This window comes from Pongo pygmaeus, chromosome 20 (genome assembly GCF_028885625.2).
Source record: "Pongo pygmaeus isolate AG05252 chromosome 20, NHGRI_mPonPyg2-v2.0_pri, whole genome shotgun sequence".
Classification (NCBI taxonomy): domain Eukaryota; kingdom Metazoa; phylum Chordata; class Mammalia; order Primates; family Hominidae; genus Pongo; species Pongo pygmaeus.
The window spans coordinates 18,947,187-18,962,442 of NC_072393.2; the positions used below are offsets into that span (position 1 = coordinate 18,947,187).

Below are 15,256 nucleotides of genomic sequence, written 5' to 3' on the forward strand. Positions count from 1 at the left end.
ACGCAGCTGAGGCTCAGAGACTGCATTCAGAGCCCAACTAGAATCAGACACAGGTTCTGTGGGCCCCACTACCCATTTGGAGGCAGACGCCTGACCCCCGGCTCCATCCCCAGAGATGAGGATGCAGCAGGCTGGGGCTGCCTCCATGTGGCAGCTGCTCCCAACTCCACAAGGGACACACAAGCCAGCCCTTCCCATCCAGGCTGCGCATGACTGTGTTTTGTTTTCAAAGGTCACATACAGGTCACAAATAAAGAGGCCGGTTCCCACTAGAAGCTATGTCAGGATTGACGCAGTCCCTGAGAAAAACTCCCGGAAAACCCAGGGACTCCCATGCGGGCTGAGAAACATTTTGAGTTTGCATGAGATCAAAATAGGAGTCACAGCTGAGTGTGGTGGCTCACGCCTATAGCACTTTGGGAGGCCAAGGCGGGAGGATCACTTGAGGCCAGGAGTTAGAGACTGCAGTGAGCTAGGATCACACCACACCACTCCAGCCTGGGCAGCATAGCAAGACCCTCTCTCTAAAAAATAAAAACAAAAATAATATAATAAAATAAAATACAATACAGGAGTCAGCAGCCAGGAGGGTAGCCTGTCCCAGAGTGGATGCTCTCAGGTTCAAGGTTTGACATCGTCTGCACTGTGTGACCTCAAGTTAGCCATTATCTTCTAGATGTCCCATTAGTGAAATAAAGGGGCCAGAACAAAAGGACCCTCCAAAGTCTCAACTGGCCCTGGCCAAGAGCAAGGCTTCACAGGGCTGCTTGGCTGCACAGGGGCCTGGGAGCCCAACGCCTGAGCCTGGCCCCAGGACAGTGGTTCCACTAACACACCAAGTCTTCCTGCCACACACCCAGCTGGACACCCTAGACCAGCGGCCAGCAAGCTTCTTTTATGAAGGGCCAATGAGTTGGTATTTCAGGCTTTGTGAGCTAGACAGTTGCAGCCTTGGCTGCCGTCACAGGGCAAGAGCAGCTATAAATTACAGGTAAGCAAGTGGGCAGCTGTGTCCCTATAAAACTTTATTTACAAAGACAGGTGGCAGGCCAGACCTGGCCCTTTGGCCACAGTTTACCAACATGCTGTAGTCTCTAGGGTTGCTGCTGAAAAAGATCACACCACAGCCCACTCTGTCCGTGTCCTAACAAGGCAGCAAGCCTTGTTGTGGGGATAGGCAACTATGGCAGTGACCCTGGACAGAGCCTATAGGCCTCAGTTTCCTTGAGGACACAAAAAGAGACCCTGTGAGTCACCTCTACCACTAATTCCATGGGGAAATGGAGCAAACATGAGGTGGACGCAGCCCAGGTTCCCCTCAAGATCTCAGGAATAATATTTCAGAGAAGCCCTGAGCAGGAGGCACCCACCAGGGCCCTTCCCCACAGCAGCCAGGTTGGAGTTCCTGTGAATCAGGCGCCCTGATGCAATTAAGCAGGCATCCTTATCACAGTGCCACACTGAGACCCTAAGGTCACTCCCTCCAGGTGTAGGGGGCTACAAGATCCATAGCAGGAAGCTGAATGTACCCCGGAAAGTCACTGTTTTCGGAAAGGAAAAAGGAACTTCCCAACCCAGCTTACCCTCCTCAGGCCTGTGGGAGGAGACAAGGCCACCCCAAGCCCTTTGGGTTCCTGGTGGGGAGTCACCCTTCCGAAAGAAGGGCAATGTGATGGGGTGGCTGTCCCAACCCGGCCCCTTGGCCCACAGGTCCCCACCAATCAGCCTACCCTGGATAGAGGGGCCCAACCTAAGGTCTCCAGGGTGAACACAGATGGAGACACAGGCCAATGCGCGCGCACACACACACACACACACACACACACACACACACACACACACACACACACACACACACACACACACACACTCCCCTCCCCAAATGGAGACACAGGCCAATGCGCGCGCACACACACACACACACACACACACACACACACACACACACACACACACACACACACACACACACACACACACACACACACACACACACACACACACTCCCCTCCCCAACTGGAGGCCTGGGGCTCCTCCTGGAAGTAGGTGGATTCCACCTGCCCACAGGATCCTAAGAAAACTCTGCTCCTCCTCTTCCCTCCCATCCACCTTCAGCAAATGCCTCAGGGCTAGGCCAAGGGCAGCAGCTGGACCCCTGCCCAGCCAGTGCCCCCCAGTGGACTGTCCCTGACCTGCAGGACCTCTAGGCCACTTCTCACCTGGAAGAGAGCTCATTTTCCACAACAGCTTAATCCAAAAAGTGCTAAAAATAGAGATTCTGCACCCATCTGAGCTCTTTGCCCAAGAAGGGCCCTGATGCCTCAGTACCTGCAGGGCTCAGAAGTCCTGCCACTGAGAGGCTCAACCACCCTGGCCAACCTCACCCAAGGCCCTTCCTAACCCTCACTGCTTACAGAAACCCATGTCCCAGCTGGGCACGATGGCTCACGCCCGTAATCCCAGCACTTTGGGAGGCCAAGGTGGGTGGATCACTTGAGGCCAGGAGTTCGAGGCCAGCCTGGCCAGCATGGTGAAACCCCGTCTCTACTAAAAACACAAAAAACTTAGCTGGGCATTGTGGCGCAAGCCTGTAATCCCAGCTACTTTCGAGGCTGAGGCACGAGAATCGCTTGAACCTGGGAGGCGGAGGTTGCAGTGAGCCAAGAATCGCACCACTGCACTCCAGCCTGGGTGACAGAGTGAGACTCGGTCTCAAAACAAAAAGAGAAACCTGCATCCCAACGCATGCCAGGCAACCGCACACTGGCTATGCAGAAGCAGGGCACGCAGCCGCTGTCATCTCCACTCAGCCCCAGCTTCCCCCACTGCAGAGCCACGCCGGGCTCTCCCTGTCCCTTTCTCTCACCTGAGCCCAGGTGATCCTGCTCGAGACCTTCCTCTGTCACCTGTGACCAGGTGACTCCTGGGTCCATCCAGGGGCATCAAAGGCCCTGCAGGCCCTAGCTCTCACAGGACAGTCACACACATGAGGGCATTTAAATGGCTCCAAGACCACCCTACACCCATTAAGATGGCTACCATCAAAAAATAACCAGTGGGGGCAAGGACGTGGCGAAACCACAACCCTTGTGCACTGTTGGTGGGAATGTAAAATGCTGCAGCCGCTGTGGAAAACAATCTGGCAAATCCTCAAAAAATTAAACACAGAATGACCACATGAGGCCAGGAGCAGTGTCTCATGCCTCTAATCCCAGCACTTTGGGAGGCCAAGGCGGATAGATAACCTGAGGTCAGGAGTTCAAGACCAGCATGGCCAACGTGGTGAAACCCCGTCTCTACTAAAAATATAAAAATTAGCTGCGCATGGGCCGGGTGCAGTGGCTCATGCCTATAATCCCAGCACTTTGGGAGGCTGAGGCGGGCAGATCACAAGGTCAGGAGATCGAGACCATCCTGGTTAACATGGTGAAACCCCATCTCTACTAAAAATACAAAAAATTAGCCAGGCGTGGTGGCAGGCGCCTGTAGTCCCAGCTACTCGGGAGGCTGAGGTAGGAGAATGGCATGAACCCGGGAGGCAGAGCTTGCAGTGAGCCGAGATAGCACCACTGCACTTCAGCCTGGGTGACAGAGCGAGACTCTGTCTCAAAAAAAAAAAAAAAAAAAAAAAAATTAGCGGGGCGTGGTGCTGGGCGCCTGTAATCCCAGCTACTTGGGAGGCTGAGGCAGGAGAATTGCTTGAACCTGGGAGGCACAGATTGCAGTGAGTCAAGATCACGTCACTGCACTCCAGCCTGGGCGATCCAACAGGTCCACTTCTGGGTATGTATCCAAAAGAACCGAAAGCAGGGGTCTGAACAGATACTTACATGCCCTGTTCACAGTAGCATGGTTCACTACAGTCAAGAGGTGGAAGCAACCCAAATGCCCAGGACAGAGGAATGGATGAGCACGATGTGGTCCATCCACACCACAGGACATCAGTCTGGTTCCCTGCCCACTGCCCACCACCCACCACACCACTGGAGGTGGCCTGATGGAGAAGGTGGAAGTACAGGGGGGCCCAGCTCCCTCTGACAGTGCTGTGGGCTTTCCAGTGGGAAAATTGCTAAAGAAACCAGGAAGCTGGCCAGGCACAGTGGCTCAAGCTTGTAATCCCAGCACTTCGGGAGGCTGAGGCTGGAGGACTGCTTGAGCCCAGGAGTTCGAGACCAGCCTGGGCAACATAGTGAGACCCTGTCTCTACAAATTAAAAAAAAAAAAATGGGCCGGGCACAGTGGCTCACGCCTGTAATCCCAGCACTTTGGGAGGCCGAGGTGGACAGATCATGAGGTCAGGAGTTCAAGACCAGCCTGGCCAAGATGGTGAAACCCCGTCTCTACTAAAAATACAAAAATTAGCCAGGCACTGTGGCAGATGCCTGTAATCCCAGCTACTGGGGGGGGCTGAGGCAGAGGAATCGCTTGAACCCAGGGGGCAGAGGTTGCAGTGAGCCAAGATCATGCCACTGCACTCCAGTCTAGGCGACAGAGTAAGACTCCATCTCAAAAAAAAAAAAAGAAAAAAAAATTAGTTGAGTGTGATAGCATATGCCTGTAGTCCCAACTACTGGGGAGGCTGAGGTAGGAGGATTGCTTGAGCCCAGGATATTGAGGCTGCAGTGAGCTGTGATCACGTGATTGCACTCCAGTCTGGGCAACAGAGCAGAAGGCTCTGTCTCAAAAATAAAGAAATAAAAATAAAGAAACAGGCCAGGCGCGGTGGCTCACGCCTGTAATCCCAGCATTTTGGGAGGCCAAGGCGGGCAGATCGCTTGAGCTCAGGAGTTCGAGACCAGCCTGGGCAAAATGGTGAAATCCCATCTCTACAAAAACATACAAAAAGCAACCAGGCGTGATGATGGGTGTCTGTAGTCCCAGCTATTTAGGAGGCTGAGGTGGGAGGATTGCTTGAGCCTGGAAGGCAGAGGTTGCAATGAGCCAAAACTAGGAAGCCAGTTCTTTATTTCAGAAAAAAAAAAAACAATAAAACCCTAACAGCAGAGCTACAGGAGAAGCTATTTTAAATTTTGGAGGCTTTGCTTTCTGGGATCATTTTTGGGTCAACGAGGAGAGCAGCTGACACCTTGTGCACAGCCAGGGAGAACAAGCCTGTCTCACCTCCAGGACATCACCTTCACCTGAATTGGGAAGTTGAGGCTCAGGGAGGGTGCCAGCAGCCTGGAGCCCCAAATTGTCAGTGGGAGCAGCGCCACCAATGTACCTGATCCCCAATATGCAGTTCTCAGCATCCTTCAAGAGAGACGCCTCCTTGTGAAAATATTTTCACCAACGTATAAAAAGGACACGGGGCACAACAACAGCATCTCATGAAGAGCTGAGGCCCCCGATGGGCCTGGGGGAAGGACGGGGGTGTTAAGACTGGGGCATATACTTGCAGTCTCCCCATCTGAAGAACGGTGAGAAGGACTGACCACAGCCCTCCATCACCAGCAGCTCAATTTATCCAAAGAGGAGCAAGCCAAGGGGGGCTGAGCTGCCTTCCCTGGCCTCAAAATCGCAGCCTCATGCTCCAGGCTCCACTCACAGAAACATGGGCATGCCAGGCCGTGGCCTGTGCTGGGTACCTCCCTCACCTCACCTCATCGCTCTGTGTAGCCTCACTACAGGACAGTGGACTGACCTGTACACACACAAGGCCTGCAGCATCCGGACATCCCCAGAACCAAGCACAGTGCCAAGAACACAAAAATGCTCGAAGAATACTGACCTGTCAGACTCCAGGATGCACAGAAGGTGCAGCATTAAAACATAAAGTGTTCAGGGAAGAAGAGACACAAAACCATATGATTGTGCCACTATGATAACATGGTACACCCAGGCGAGACAGAGGAGGGTGCAAAGGTGTCAACAGAGATTGCCTGGGGCAATGAGAACAGACTTGCTAATTTTAGGTACATTGCAGGCTTTCTACCCTGAGTTATACTGCTTATATAGTAAAAAGGAAAAAAAAAACTTCACAGGATGCTTTTAAAACAGGAGTTCAGTCTGGGCCCGGTGGCTCACACCTGTAATCCCAGCACTTTGGGAGGCTGAGGCAGGTGGATCACAAGGTCAGGAGATGGAGACCATCCTGGCTAACACGGTGAAACCCTGTCTCTACTAAAAACACAAAAAATTAGCCGGGCGTGGTGGCGGGCTCCTGTAGTCCCAGCTACGCAAGAGGCTGAGGCAGGAGAATGGCATGAACCCGGGAGGCAGAGGTTACAGTGAGCCGACATCACGCCACTGCACTCCAGACTGGGCGACAGAGCGAGACTCCATCTCAAAAACAACAAAAAAAAACACACACAAGAAAAACAGGAATTCAGTGATTCCACAAACTTGACCAGAACTCGAAGCCTTATCCCTTTACAAACACGTCTGCTGGCCTGGCTGCCTCAGTCAGGAGCCGTGTCTCCACTTGATCAGGAGGGTCCAGCCCTGGAGGATATAATTAGCATCAGACTCTGGGGCCCACTGCCAGGTCAGATGGAGGCGGGAGGTCTCTAGGACGCTTTTGTCTGGGGGAACAGTCTCCCTGCGGATGGTTTATTTGGACACCAGCTTTTTTCATTAAAAAGCAAAGTGACAGCCAGGCGCGGTGGCTCGCACCTGTAATCCCAGCACTTTGGGAGGCCAAGATGGGCGGATCACCTGAGGTCAGGAGTTCGAGACCAGCCTGACCACATAGAGAAAGCCCGTCTCTACTAAAAATACAAAACAATTAGCCAGGCGTGTTGGTGCATGCCTGTAATCCCAGCTACTCGGGAGGCTGAAGCAGGAGAATCGCTTAAACCTGGGAGGCGGAGGTTGCAGTGAGCCAAGATCGCGCCATTGCACTCCAGCCTGGGCAACAAGAGTGAAACTCCGTCTCAAAAAATAAAATAAAATAAAATAAAAATAAAAATAAAATTTAAAAAATAAATAAAAAGCAAAGTGACAGGCTGGGCGCGGTGGCTCACGCCTGTAATCCCAGCACTTTGGGAGGCCAAGGCAGGCAGATCACGAGGTCAGGAGATCGAGACCATCCTGGCTAACACGGTGAAACCCCGTCTCTACTAAAAATACAAGAAAATTAGCTGGGTGTGGTGGCGGGCGCCTGTAGTCCCAGCTACTCAGAAGGCTGAGGCAGGAGAATGGCGTGAACCTGGGAGGCAGAGTTTGCAGTGAGCTGAGATCGTACCACTACACTCCAGCCTGGGCAACAGAGCGAGACTCCATCTCAAAAAAAAAAAAAAAAGTGACAAAATAACCACATGTCATGGCCATCTCTGTCATTCACTGCACCTGCAGGTCACAGGCCATTTGGATGCATTGTTCTACATGTCCCTTTGGACTCTGTGGCTGACTACACAGGTGAGATTGAAGACAACCCTGTCCATGAGATTCAGAGACCAAGGAGAAAGTGTGACAACTGAATTCATCAAGGCAGAAAGCACAACGGGGAGCAAGACCCTAAAACAAAGGACACAGAAGAGGCCAACCCCAAAATGTGCAGTATCAATCACAAGTCTGTGCCCTGCCAGGTGCCTTAAACAAGGCTGATGCCCCCTGAGAAGCAGACCTCTGAAAACTAGGGTCTCTTCCCTGGGCAGCTGCTTGGAGCCCAGGGCTACATGGAGCAGAGAGGCAATCTTGTTTGTCAGGCTGGCGGGTTCCTCCCTCAAGGTCTCCCGGGCGGGATGTCACAATCCGGGTGTGATGTCAAAACTGCTTCAAAGGTGATGAACTCTGGCCTTGGCCGTGAGTCAACAGAGGGGTGGGTTTCCGAGTGAGCGCTGCCTGATGTTTACACACAATCACAGCCACGGCAACCAGCTGGAAGCACAGTCAAGGGTCACAGTGCCGAGTGCAGAGCTCAGTCCCTCACACACACTCTTGCCTGCCTCCTGCAGAGACTGCCAGCTTGGGCCCACAGACTCAAGCTGGCTTGTCCTCTTCTAGCACCTTCTGAGAGAACACCCAGAACCACCAAATGCTCACCTTGAAACACACAGGCAAACCATACCCTGGTGCACCAGTGGGCCACTCCTGATGCCTCCTGGCAGCCCACCTGCTCCACCCCAGCCCATCCAGCGGCCACAGTTCTTCAGAGGTGGCAGAGCCCAGGCCATGACCCTCGGATTCTGGGTTCTCAGCTACTTCCCAGCTGGGAGATCCTGCCTGGTGATTCAGCCTCCTCCCGAGTCTCCACCCATATTCTCACCTAAGAAATGGGAACTGCTCCCACCACGGGGAAGATGGGATGAAATGCAGTACTGTAGGTGGCACAGCCAGCCCTGGCGGGGTGGGGCACCCTTCACAGGTGTAGGTGCCCATCACCTTTCCACTTTCTTGGGGGAGGGGGTCCAGCATAGCCAGCAACCGGAGGAATCTGCTCAGTCACTCACGTCACCAAGGTTCGGGCCTCTTGGGGACGCGGAACGTTGCATTTAAGTGGGGCTCAGGACCCCAGCATGACTCCCCTTCAGAGCTGTGTCCCCTTCAGCTCAAGCCCCCTGCAACCTCAAACGAGAGCTTGGCTTGGGCACTCAAGAGGCAGTATGGGCCAGCGAGGACAGCCGAGTGCCCTTGCACAGGTGATGCCGCCTATCAGAGCCTCATCTGTCCCTGTCGTGAAGGGGGACCATAAACTTGCTCTCCCGTCAAGTGGTCAAGATGACGTGCACCCATGGGAAGGGATGGGGGTCTAGCCCAGGGCCAAGAGGGGCAGCACTAGCACTAGGTCTCTAAAGAAGGCCATCTCTGAAAAGCAGGCAGGGCTGGCAAGAAGCTGCCCTGCTCAGAACCAAGGGGGGGTGCCCACCGGGAAGGGAAGATAAGTCGGGCCTCTGGGGCCCTGCTGTGGGAATGGATCACAGGCTGAAGTAAGGCTTCTCCTGCCACCGGTGCCAAGGGTGACATCCACACAGCCCACCCACTTAGCAGCAGACAGTAGCCCCCAGCACAGCTCTAGGGCCACCCAGAAGAGCCGAGTACTGGCTACAGGCCTGAGGCCCAGTACCCCTCTACCTCCACTCCCTTCACACCCTTCCCTGGGACAGCACGCCGGCCATGCCTGGGACCCTTCCCCCAGCAGACTGCAGCTCTGTGTCACCTGCTGGAAGCACTCACTGATTGCCCCACCTGTACCCCTCACCATCATTAACGTTGACCGCCGGTGAGTTACTCTTGCTAATTTCTGTGCCATCCTTCCTGTTCATGAATTCTCTGTCTCCTGCCACTAGAATGTCAGCTCGTGACATGAGGGACCCATCTCAATCACTGGTGGGTATCCCGCCCCTGAGCCATGGGCACTGACCAGAGGCTCAATCATACCGGGTTAGATGAGTGATCTGGAGTCTCCCACCGGCTCTGTACGAACCTCCAGGCAGGGACCAGCCCCCCCAGAAGCCAGCTCTGGGTCCGTTCACTAAGGGCTCAGAGCACAAGAGGGGTCAGGTTATTCTCCTCCCAAGAGGAAGAGAATCTGGAACTCAAAAAGGGTCAGGCAACAGGATCCTCACAGCCCTGAGAGAAGGATCTGGAACTTGAGGGAGCAGGTCAAGTACTGCTGACCCCAGTTCTGAGAAGGATTCGGAGATGGGAGGGGTCAGGCACTCACCCATGGCCTCAGGAAGCAGGTGGAGCTGAGATTCAAATGGAGAGAGGCTCTAATCCCCAGGCCTCATGAAGCACTTCCTGGGCCCTCAATTTTTTCTGAACAATGGTGTGCTCCTCTCCACCAAGGAGCTTGTGATCCAAAAGAGGTCACTCAGCAACAGAGCCCAGGCAAACCCCTAATGATGAACTACAACCCAAGTGCCCCTGGGAGGGTCACTTCCTCAGACTGACCAGAGGCTACTTCTCCACGCAGGTGAGTGACACTGTCCTGGAAGGAGGGGGTGTGTCCATGCTTCCACTCTCCCCTCTCCAGGAAATCACTCATCAGAGCAAACTGGGAGATCCACAAGAACAGCCACCTCACAACCCATGAAGGTTTCGTTTTGTTTTTTGACACAGGGTCTCCCTCTGTCACCCAGGCTGGAGTGCAGTGGTGCGATCTCAGTTCACTGCAATGTCCATCTCCCAGATTCTCCTGCCTCAGCCTCCCAAGTAACTGGGATTACAGGCACACACCACCACGCCTGGCTAATTTTTTTGTATTTTTAGTAGAGACAGGTTTTCACCATATTGTCCTGGCTGGTCTCAAACTCCTGACCTCAAGGGATCCTCCCACCTCAGCCTCCCAAAGTGCTGGGATTACAGGGGTGAGCCACCACGCCCGGCCATTCCATGCAGGTTTTTATATTCAAAGAAAAACGGACACGTAGTTCATGCCTGTAATCCCAGCACTTTGGGAGGCCAACACAGGAGGATCCCTTAAGCCCAGGAGTTCAAGAACAGCTTAGGCAAAATGGGGAAACCCCATCTCTACCAAAAAAAATTTTTTTAACTAAAAGAAAAAGAGACAAAAAAACTGGGCCAGGCACAATGGCTCATGCCTGTAGTCCCGGCACTCTGGGCAGCTGAGGTGGGAAGATCACTTAAGCCCAGGAGTTCAAGGGCGCAGTGAGCTATGATCACACCACTGTACTCCAGCCTGGGTGACAGAGTAAGACCTTGTCTCAAAAAAAAAAAAAAAAAAAAAGAAGAAGAAAAGAAAAGAAAGAGAAAAACTAGGCCAGGCACGATGGCTCACTCCTGTAATCCCAGCACTTTGGAAGGCCAAGGCAGGAGGATCACCTGAGGTCAGGAGCTCAAGACCAGTCTGACCAACATGGTAAAACCCCGTCTCCACTAAAAATACAAAATTTGCAGGGAATGGTGGCACATGCCTGTAATCCCAGCTACTTGGGAGGCTGAGGTTGCAGTGAGCCGAGATAACACCATTACACTCCAGCCTAGCAACAAGAATGAAACTCTGTCTCAAAAAACAACAACAATAACAACAAAAAACTAGGCCAGGCACAATGGCTCACTCTTGTAATTACAGCACTTTGGGAGGCTGACACAGGGAAATCACTTGAGCCCCGGAGTTTGAAACCAGCCTTGGCAACATGGTGAGACCCCGTCTCTATAAAAAAATTTAAAACTTAGCCAGGTGCAGTGGTGCACACCTGTGGCCCCAGCTACTCAGGAGACTGAAGCAGGAGGCTGGTAGTTCGAGGCTGCACTGAGCTATGATCACGCCACTGCACTCCAGCCTGGGCAATGGGGCAAAACCCTGTCTCTTTAAAAAAAAAAAAAAAAAAAAAAGGGCCCAGCGTGGCGACTCAGGCCTCCCAGCACTTTGGGAGGCTGAGGCAGGTGGATCACTTGAGGGGTCAGGAGTCTGAGATCATCCTGACCACATGGTAAAAGCCCGTCTCTACTAAAAATACAAAAATCAGCCAGGCATGGTGGTGCGTACCTGTAATCCCAGCTACTTGGTAGGCTGAGGCAGGAGAATCCCTTGAACCCGGGAGGCGGAGGTTGCAGTGAGCTGAGATCACGCCAGTGCAATCCAGCTTGGGCGACAGGGCAAGACCCTGTCCCCCAAAAAAAAAAGGAAAGAAAAAAAAGGAAAGAAAAACTGCACAAAGTCCAAGGTAGAATGAGAAGGCCAGCAGCTATGTGTATTGCTGTGCCTTTACCTTCCACCACGCTGCTCCAGCTGGCTACCAGGTCAACACCAGAGCCCTCTGGGGAGAGAAAACAGGAGGGCTTCTACCTGGGCTGTTCCCAGAGCTAGGATTACCTGCTCCTGGGAGCCACAGAGAAAGTTCCACAGCAAGTTCCCTTCTAGCCCCTGCCACACCTGAACTTATAAAAGCCTCTTTGCAATTAAAAACTAAAAATAGGCCGGACACGGTGGTTCACGCCTGTAATCCCAGCACTTTGGGAGGCCGAGGTGGGCAGATCACAAGGTCAGGAGATCGAAACCATCCTGGCTAACACGGTGAAACCCTATCTCGACGAAAAATACAAAAAATTAGCTGGGGGTGGCGGCGTGTGCCTGTAGTCCCAGCTGCTGGGGAGGCTGAGGAAGGAGAATGGTGTGAACCTGGGAGGCGGAGCTTGCAGTGAGCAGAGATCGCGCCACTGCACTCCAGCCTGGACAACTCAAAAGCAAGAGCAAGACTGTCTCAAAAAAAAAAAATTAATTAATTAAAAATAAAAGCCCTCTCCACAAGTTGCAACTGGCAAACTATATAACCACAGCATCGGGGAACAGAAAACTCTGGCTGCTGGTTGATAGAGTTGTCCACATGAGATTTTGTCCATAACCAGTACACTTCTCTGGTTACACAATCAAGTTCTTCAAGCCGCCTTCCTCAAGCTCACTACCCAAAACCACAGAGAGCATGGACCTGCCCTGTCCTTAGAAAAGTCCATCCACTATCCTGCCCCATGGGCAAGATTAAATTCGAAAGTAACCGAGTTGGCTGGGAGCAGTGGCTCAAGCCTGTAGTCCCAGCACTTTTAGAGGCTGAGAAGGGCGGATCACTGGAGGTCAGGAGTTCAAGACCAGCCTAGCCAACATGGCAAAACTCTGTCTCTACTAAAAATACAAAAATTAGCCAAGTGTGGTGGCAGGTGCCCGTAGTCCCAGCTACTCGGGAGGCTGAGGCAGGAGAATCGCTTGAACCCGGGAGGCGTAAGCTGCAGTGAGCCGGGATCACGCCACTGCACTCCAGCCTGGGCAGCAGAGTGAAACTCCATCTCAAAAAAAAAAGAAAGAAAGTGGCCAAACCACTTAAATTACCAGACAGCTTTTTGAGAAAAATCCAAGTTTGAATCACCCCAAAATATAATCCAGCCAGCCAAGTTGCTCTGGATAGCTTGGAAAAGTTCTTCTAGGGAGCCCCTCCTGGCTGGTCAACATGCTGCCCTACACATCTGGGCTCCGAGCGAGAGGAGTTTTAACAGTTCACAGTTACCTTCACCCTAACATGAGGAAGATCCAGCTTAGAGAGGGGATGTAACCAATACCCTAAAGTAAAAATAGCAGTGTGACAGCATGAGGTGGACACATAGGCGGACCTTCTGGACTGAAAAGCAAGCGAGGGCAGCATCAGAGAGAAGGCGGGGCTCCTGGTTCCCAAAGCACAGAAGACAGTGGTGACCAGGTACCAAGTCCATAGTAGTTATATGACTCACCAGCTCTCCCCCCAGCTGTTTCTAGGAAAGCCTGCCTTCCTGCAGGACAAGTCAGAATCGCTCAGGGAAAAAGACCCAGGGCCAGAATTCTACCAGGAAGAGAGGCTCTGGCTGGTCACGGGCCAGCAGCTGCTGTCGCTGCCACCGTCTCCTCCTCACCTGCAGGGGCGCCTTAGCCTCATCTTGGGGAGTCTTTTTGACAAGGTGCGAACTTGCTCTTCCAAAAAAAAATGGAATCCTCATTCCATGAAGGGGAAAACTGAGACACCGGGACAGGGAGGAAATTGCCCAAACACATGGGAAGAAGCACGGAAGGGGTGGGCACCGGGAGAGTGGTGGAAACGAAACAGAGGGAAGAAATTCTCGGCTTAGCTAATGGAGTTGAACAAGTTCGGGGCAGGAAGAAAGCCACATTCCTTCCTAGTTAGTCTCCCTCCTCACCCGCCCGCGGCACCCCCCCCCACCCCCACCATCACCAGTATACACAAACACACACACACACAGGGAGCAGGGCTCTCTGAGCCTGAGACTAGACCCGCCCCCACTCCCTTTAGGGCAATGAAGCCCCCAATTTCCAGAAAAGGAGTTACAAGGTTCCTAAACCACTTCCCCTCGGGACCTGACCACTGGTCATCTGCAACTTCTGACCCAGCACAGACGGGGGCGGGGGGGGCGGGGGCCATGACACAAACAGAAATGAAAAAGGCAGGTTTCTGACCACGGCCCCAGATGCGCCCCAAAGGCAGGCCCAAGAGAACATACACAGCAGCCTCCCCTCCCCACCACCAGCCAGGTGGCAGAACCGAAACGCCTCAAACTTCCCCCAGATGGGCCCAAATCGGCCTCTGAGAAGTTCCAGAGTCAGCGGCCAGATGTGGTAGCCAGAGCTTCCTCCCGGGTGGCAGGGATCCCCCTACATGTGCCCTGAGGAAAACATCACAGCCGCCCCCAACACTTCTACTCTCCAAGGAACCTCTCTCCAGAGAGAGAGGGTCACCTGGGGGTAAGGGGAGCAGAAAGCTGGGACAAGCTGTCAGTTTCTGCCCAAACTCCCCCGTCCCAAGAATCAAAGTGGCCCAACCTGAGTGGCTTCATCGGAACGCGTCAAAGCCAGCCCCCAGCTGCAAAGCCTCCCACCCAGACAGAACAAGTGCCCCGCTCACCACCCCCTGCCAGGCACCCAGACGATCGCTGCTTCCCAGGAGGACAGACACAGTCACCCCCACCAACGGCGCTGCCCGGGCCCCAGATGGAAAAGCCCCCAGCTTCCCCCTATCACGGTGCCGGGACCGTGCGGCCCACCGCCTCCTCGCCCCGCCGCCAGGTGCGTAAACTGGACCCTGCCCAGGTGCCAGGCAGGCCAGAAAGGCCCCGGACTCCGCCAGGTGCCGACACCGACGCCCCCCGGGCCCGGCGCGCGAGTCTGGGCCCCCCAGCAGCCCCGGGCCACCAGCCTGTATTGCCTCCTAGTGCTGAGAAGGAACGCGGTTCTCAGCGCTCCAGGCCGGACTGGCGCCCACTCCGCGCCCCGCCGGCCCAGGGACCCGCGAGCAGCGCCGCAGACCTAGCGTCTCCGAGCCCGGACGCCTCAGTGAGGGGAGCGCGAGGCCGGCCCGCGTCCCGACGTTCCCCACTGGCGCGCCAGGCGCCATGCCACTCACCTGTCTGGCGCGGTAGCTCTCGAAGGCCCTCAGGGCACTGTCGGTGAGCTTCACGTGGAACACCGACACCTTGCTGCCGTCGCTAACCCGGCCGCACGACAGCCCGTAGCTCCTAGCCTCCTTCAGCGCCGCCATCTTGCGACCATCTCTCCCCCGCGCCCCCTTCCCGGCTCCAGCGCCGCCGCGCCGGCCACGCCCCGCCCCGCCGCCCGCTGACGCGCTGCATTATTCATGAGACGCGGATGGCCACGCCCCCCGGGTCTGGCCAAGTCAACAGTCGCTGCCACACCGCCAGGCAGCGCACTACATTATTCAGGAGACGCGCCTGGCCACGCCCCATGCGGGCGCCACAAGGCCCACAGTCAACGCCCCAAGTTGTTGCATATTCATAAGGCACTGATGGCCCCGCCTCTTCAGGCCCTAGGGGTGGCCACTTCCGTGAACGAACTCCGCCTCAACACGCGCACCCC

At 54.3% G+C, this 15,256-nt stretch overlaps 1 protein-coding gene across 1 annotated transcript in view; it reads right to left on the reverse strand.

Moving 5' to 3' along the window:
• ELL (elongation factor for RNA polymerase II) overlaps window positions 1–14,984 on the reverse strand; it is an 82,676-nt gene extending 67,692 nt beyond the window's left edge. The window contains exon 1 of the mRNA XM_054462846.2: window positions 14,787–14,984. Coding sequence (XP_054318821.1) covers window positions 14,787–14,921 — 135 coding nt within the window. The 5' untranslated portion in view covers window positions 14,922–14,984. The remainder of the gene's footprint in view (window positions 1–14,786) is intronic.
• Between the last annotated feature and the right edge of the window lie 272 nt (window positions 14,985–15,256).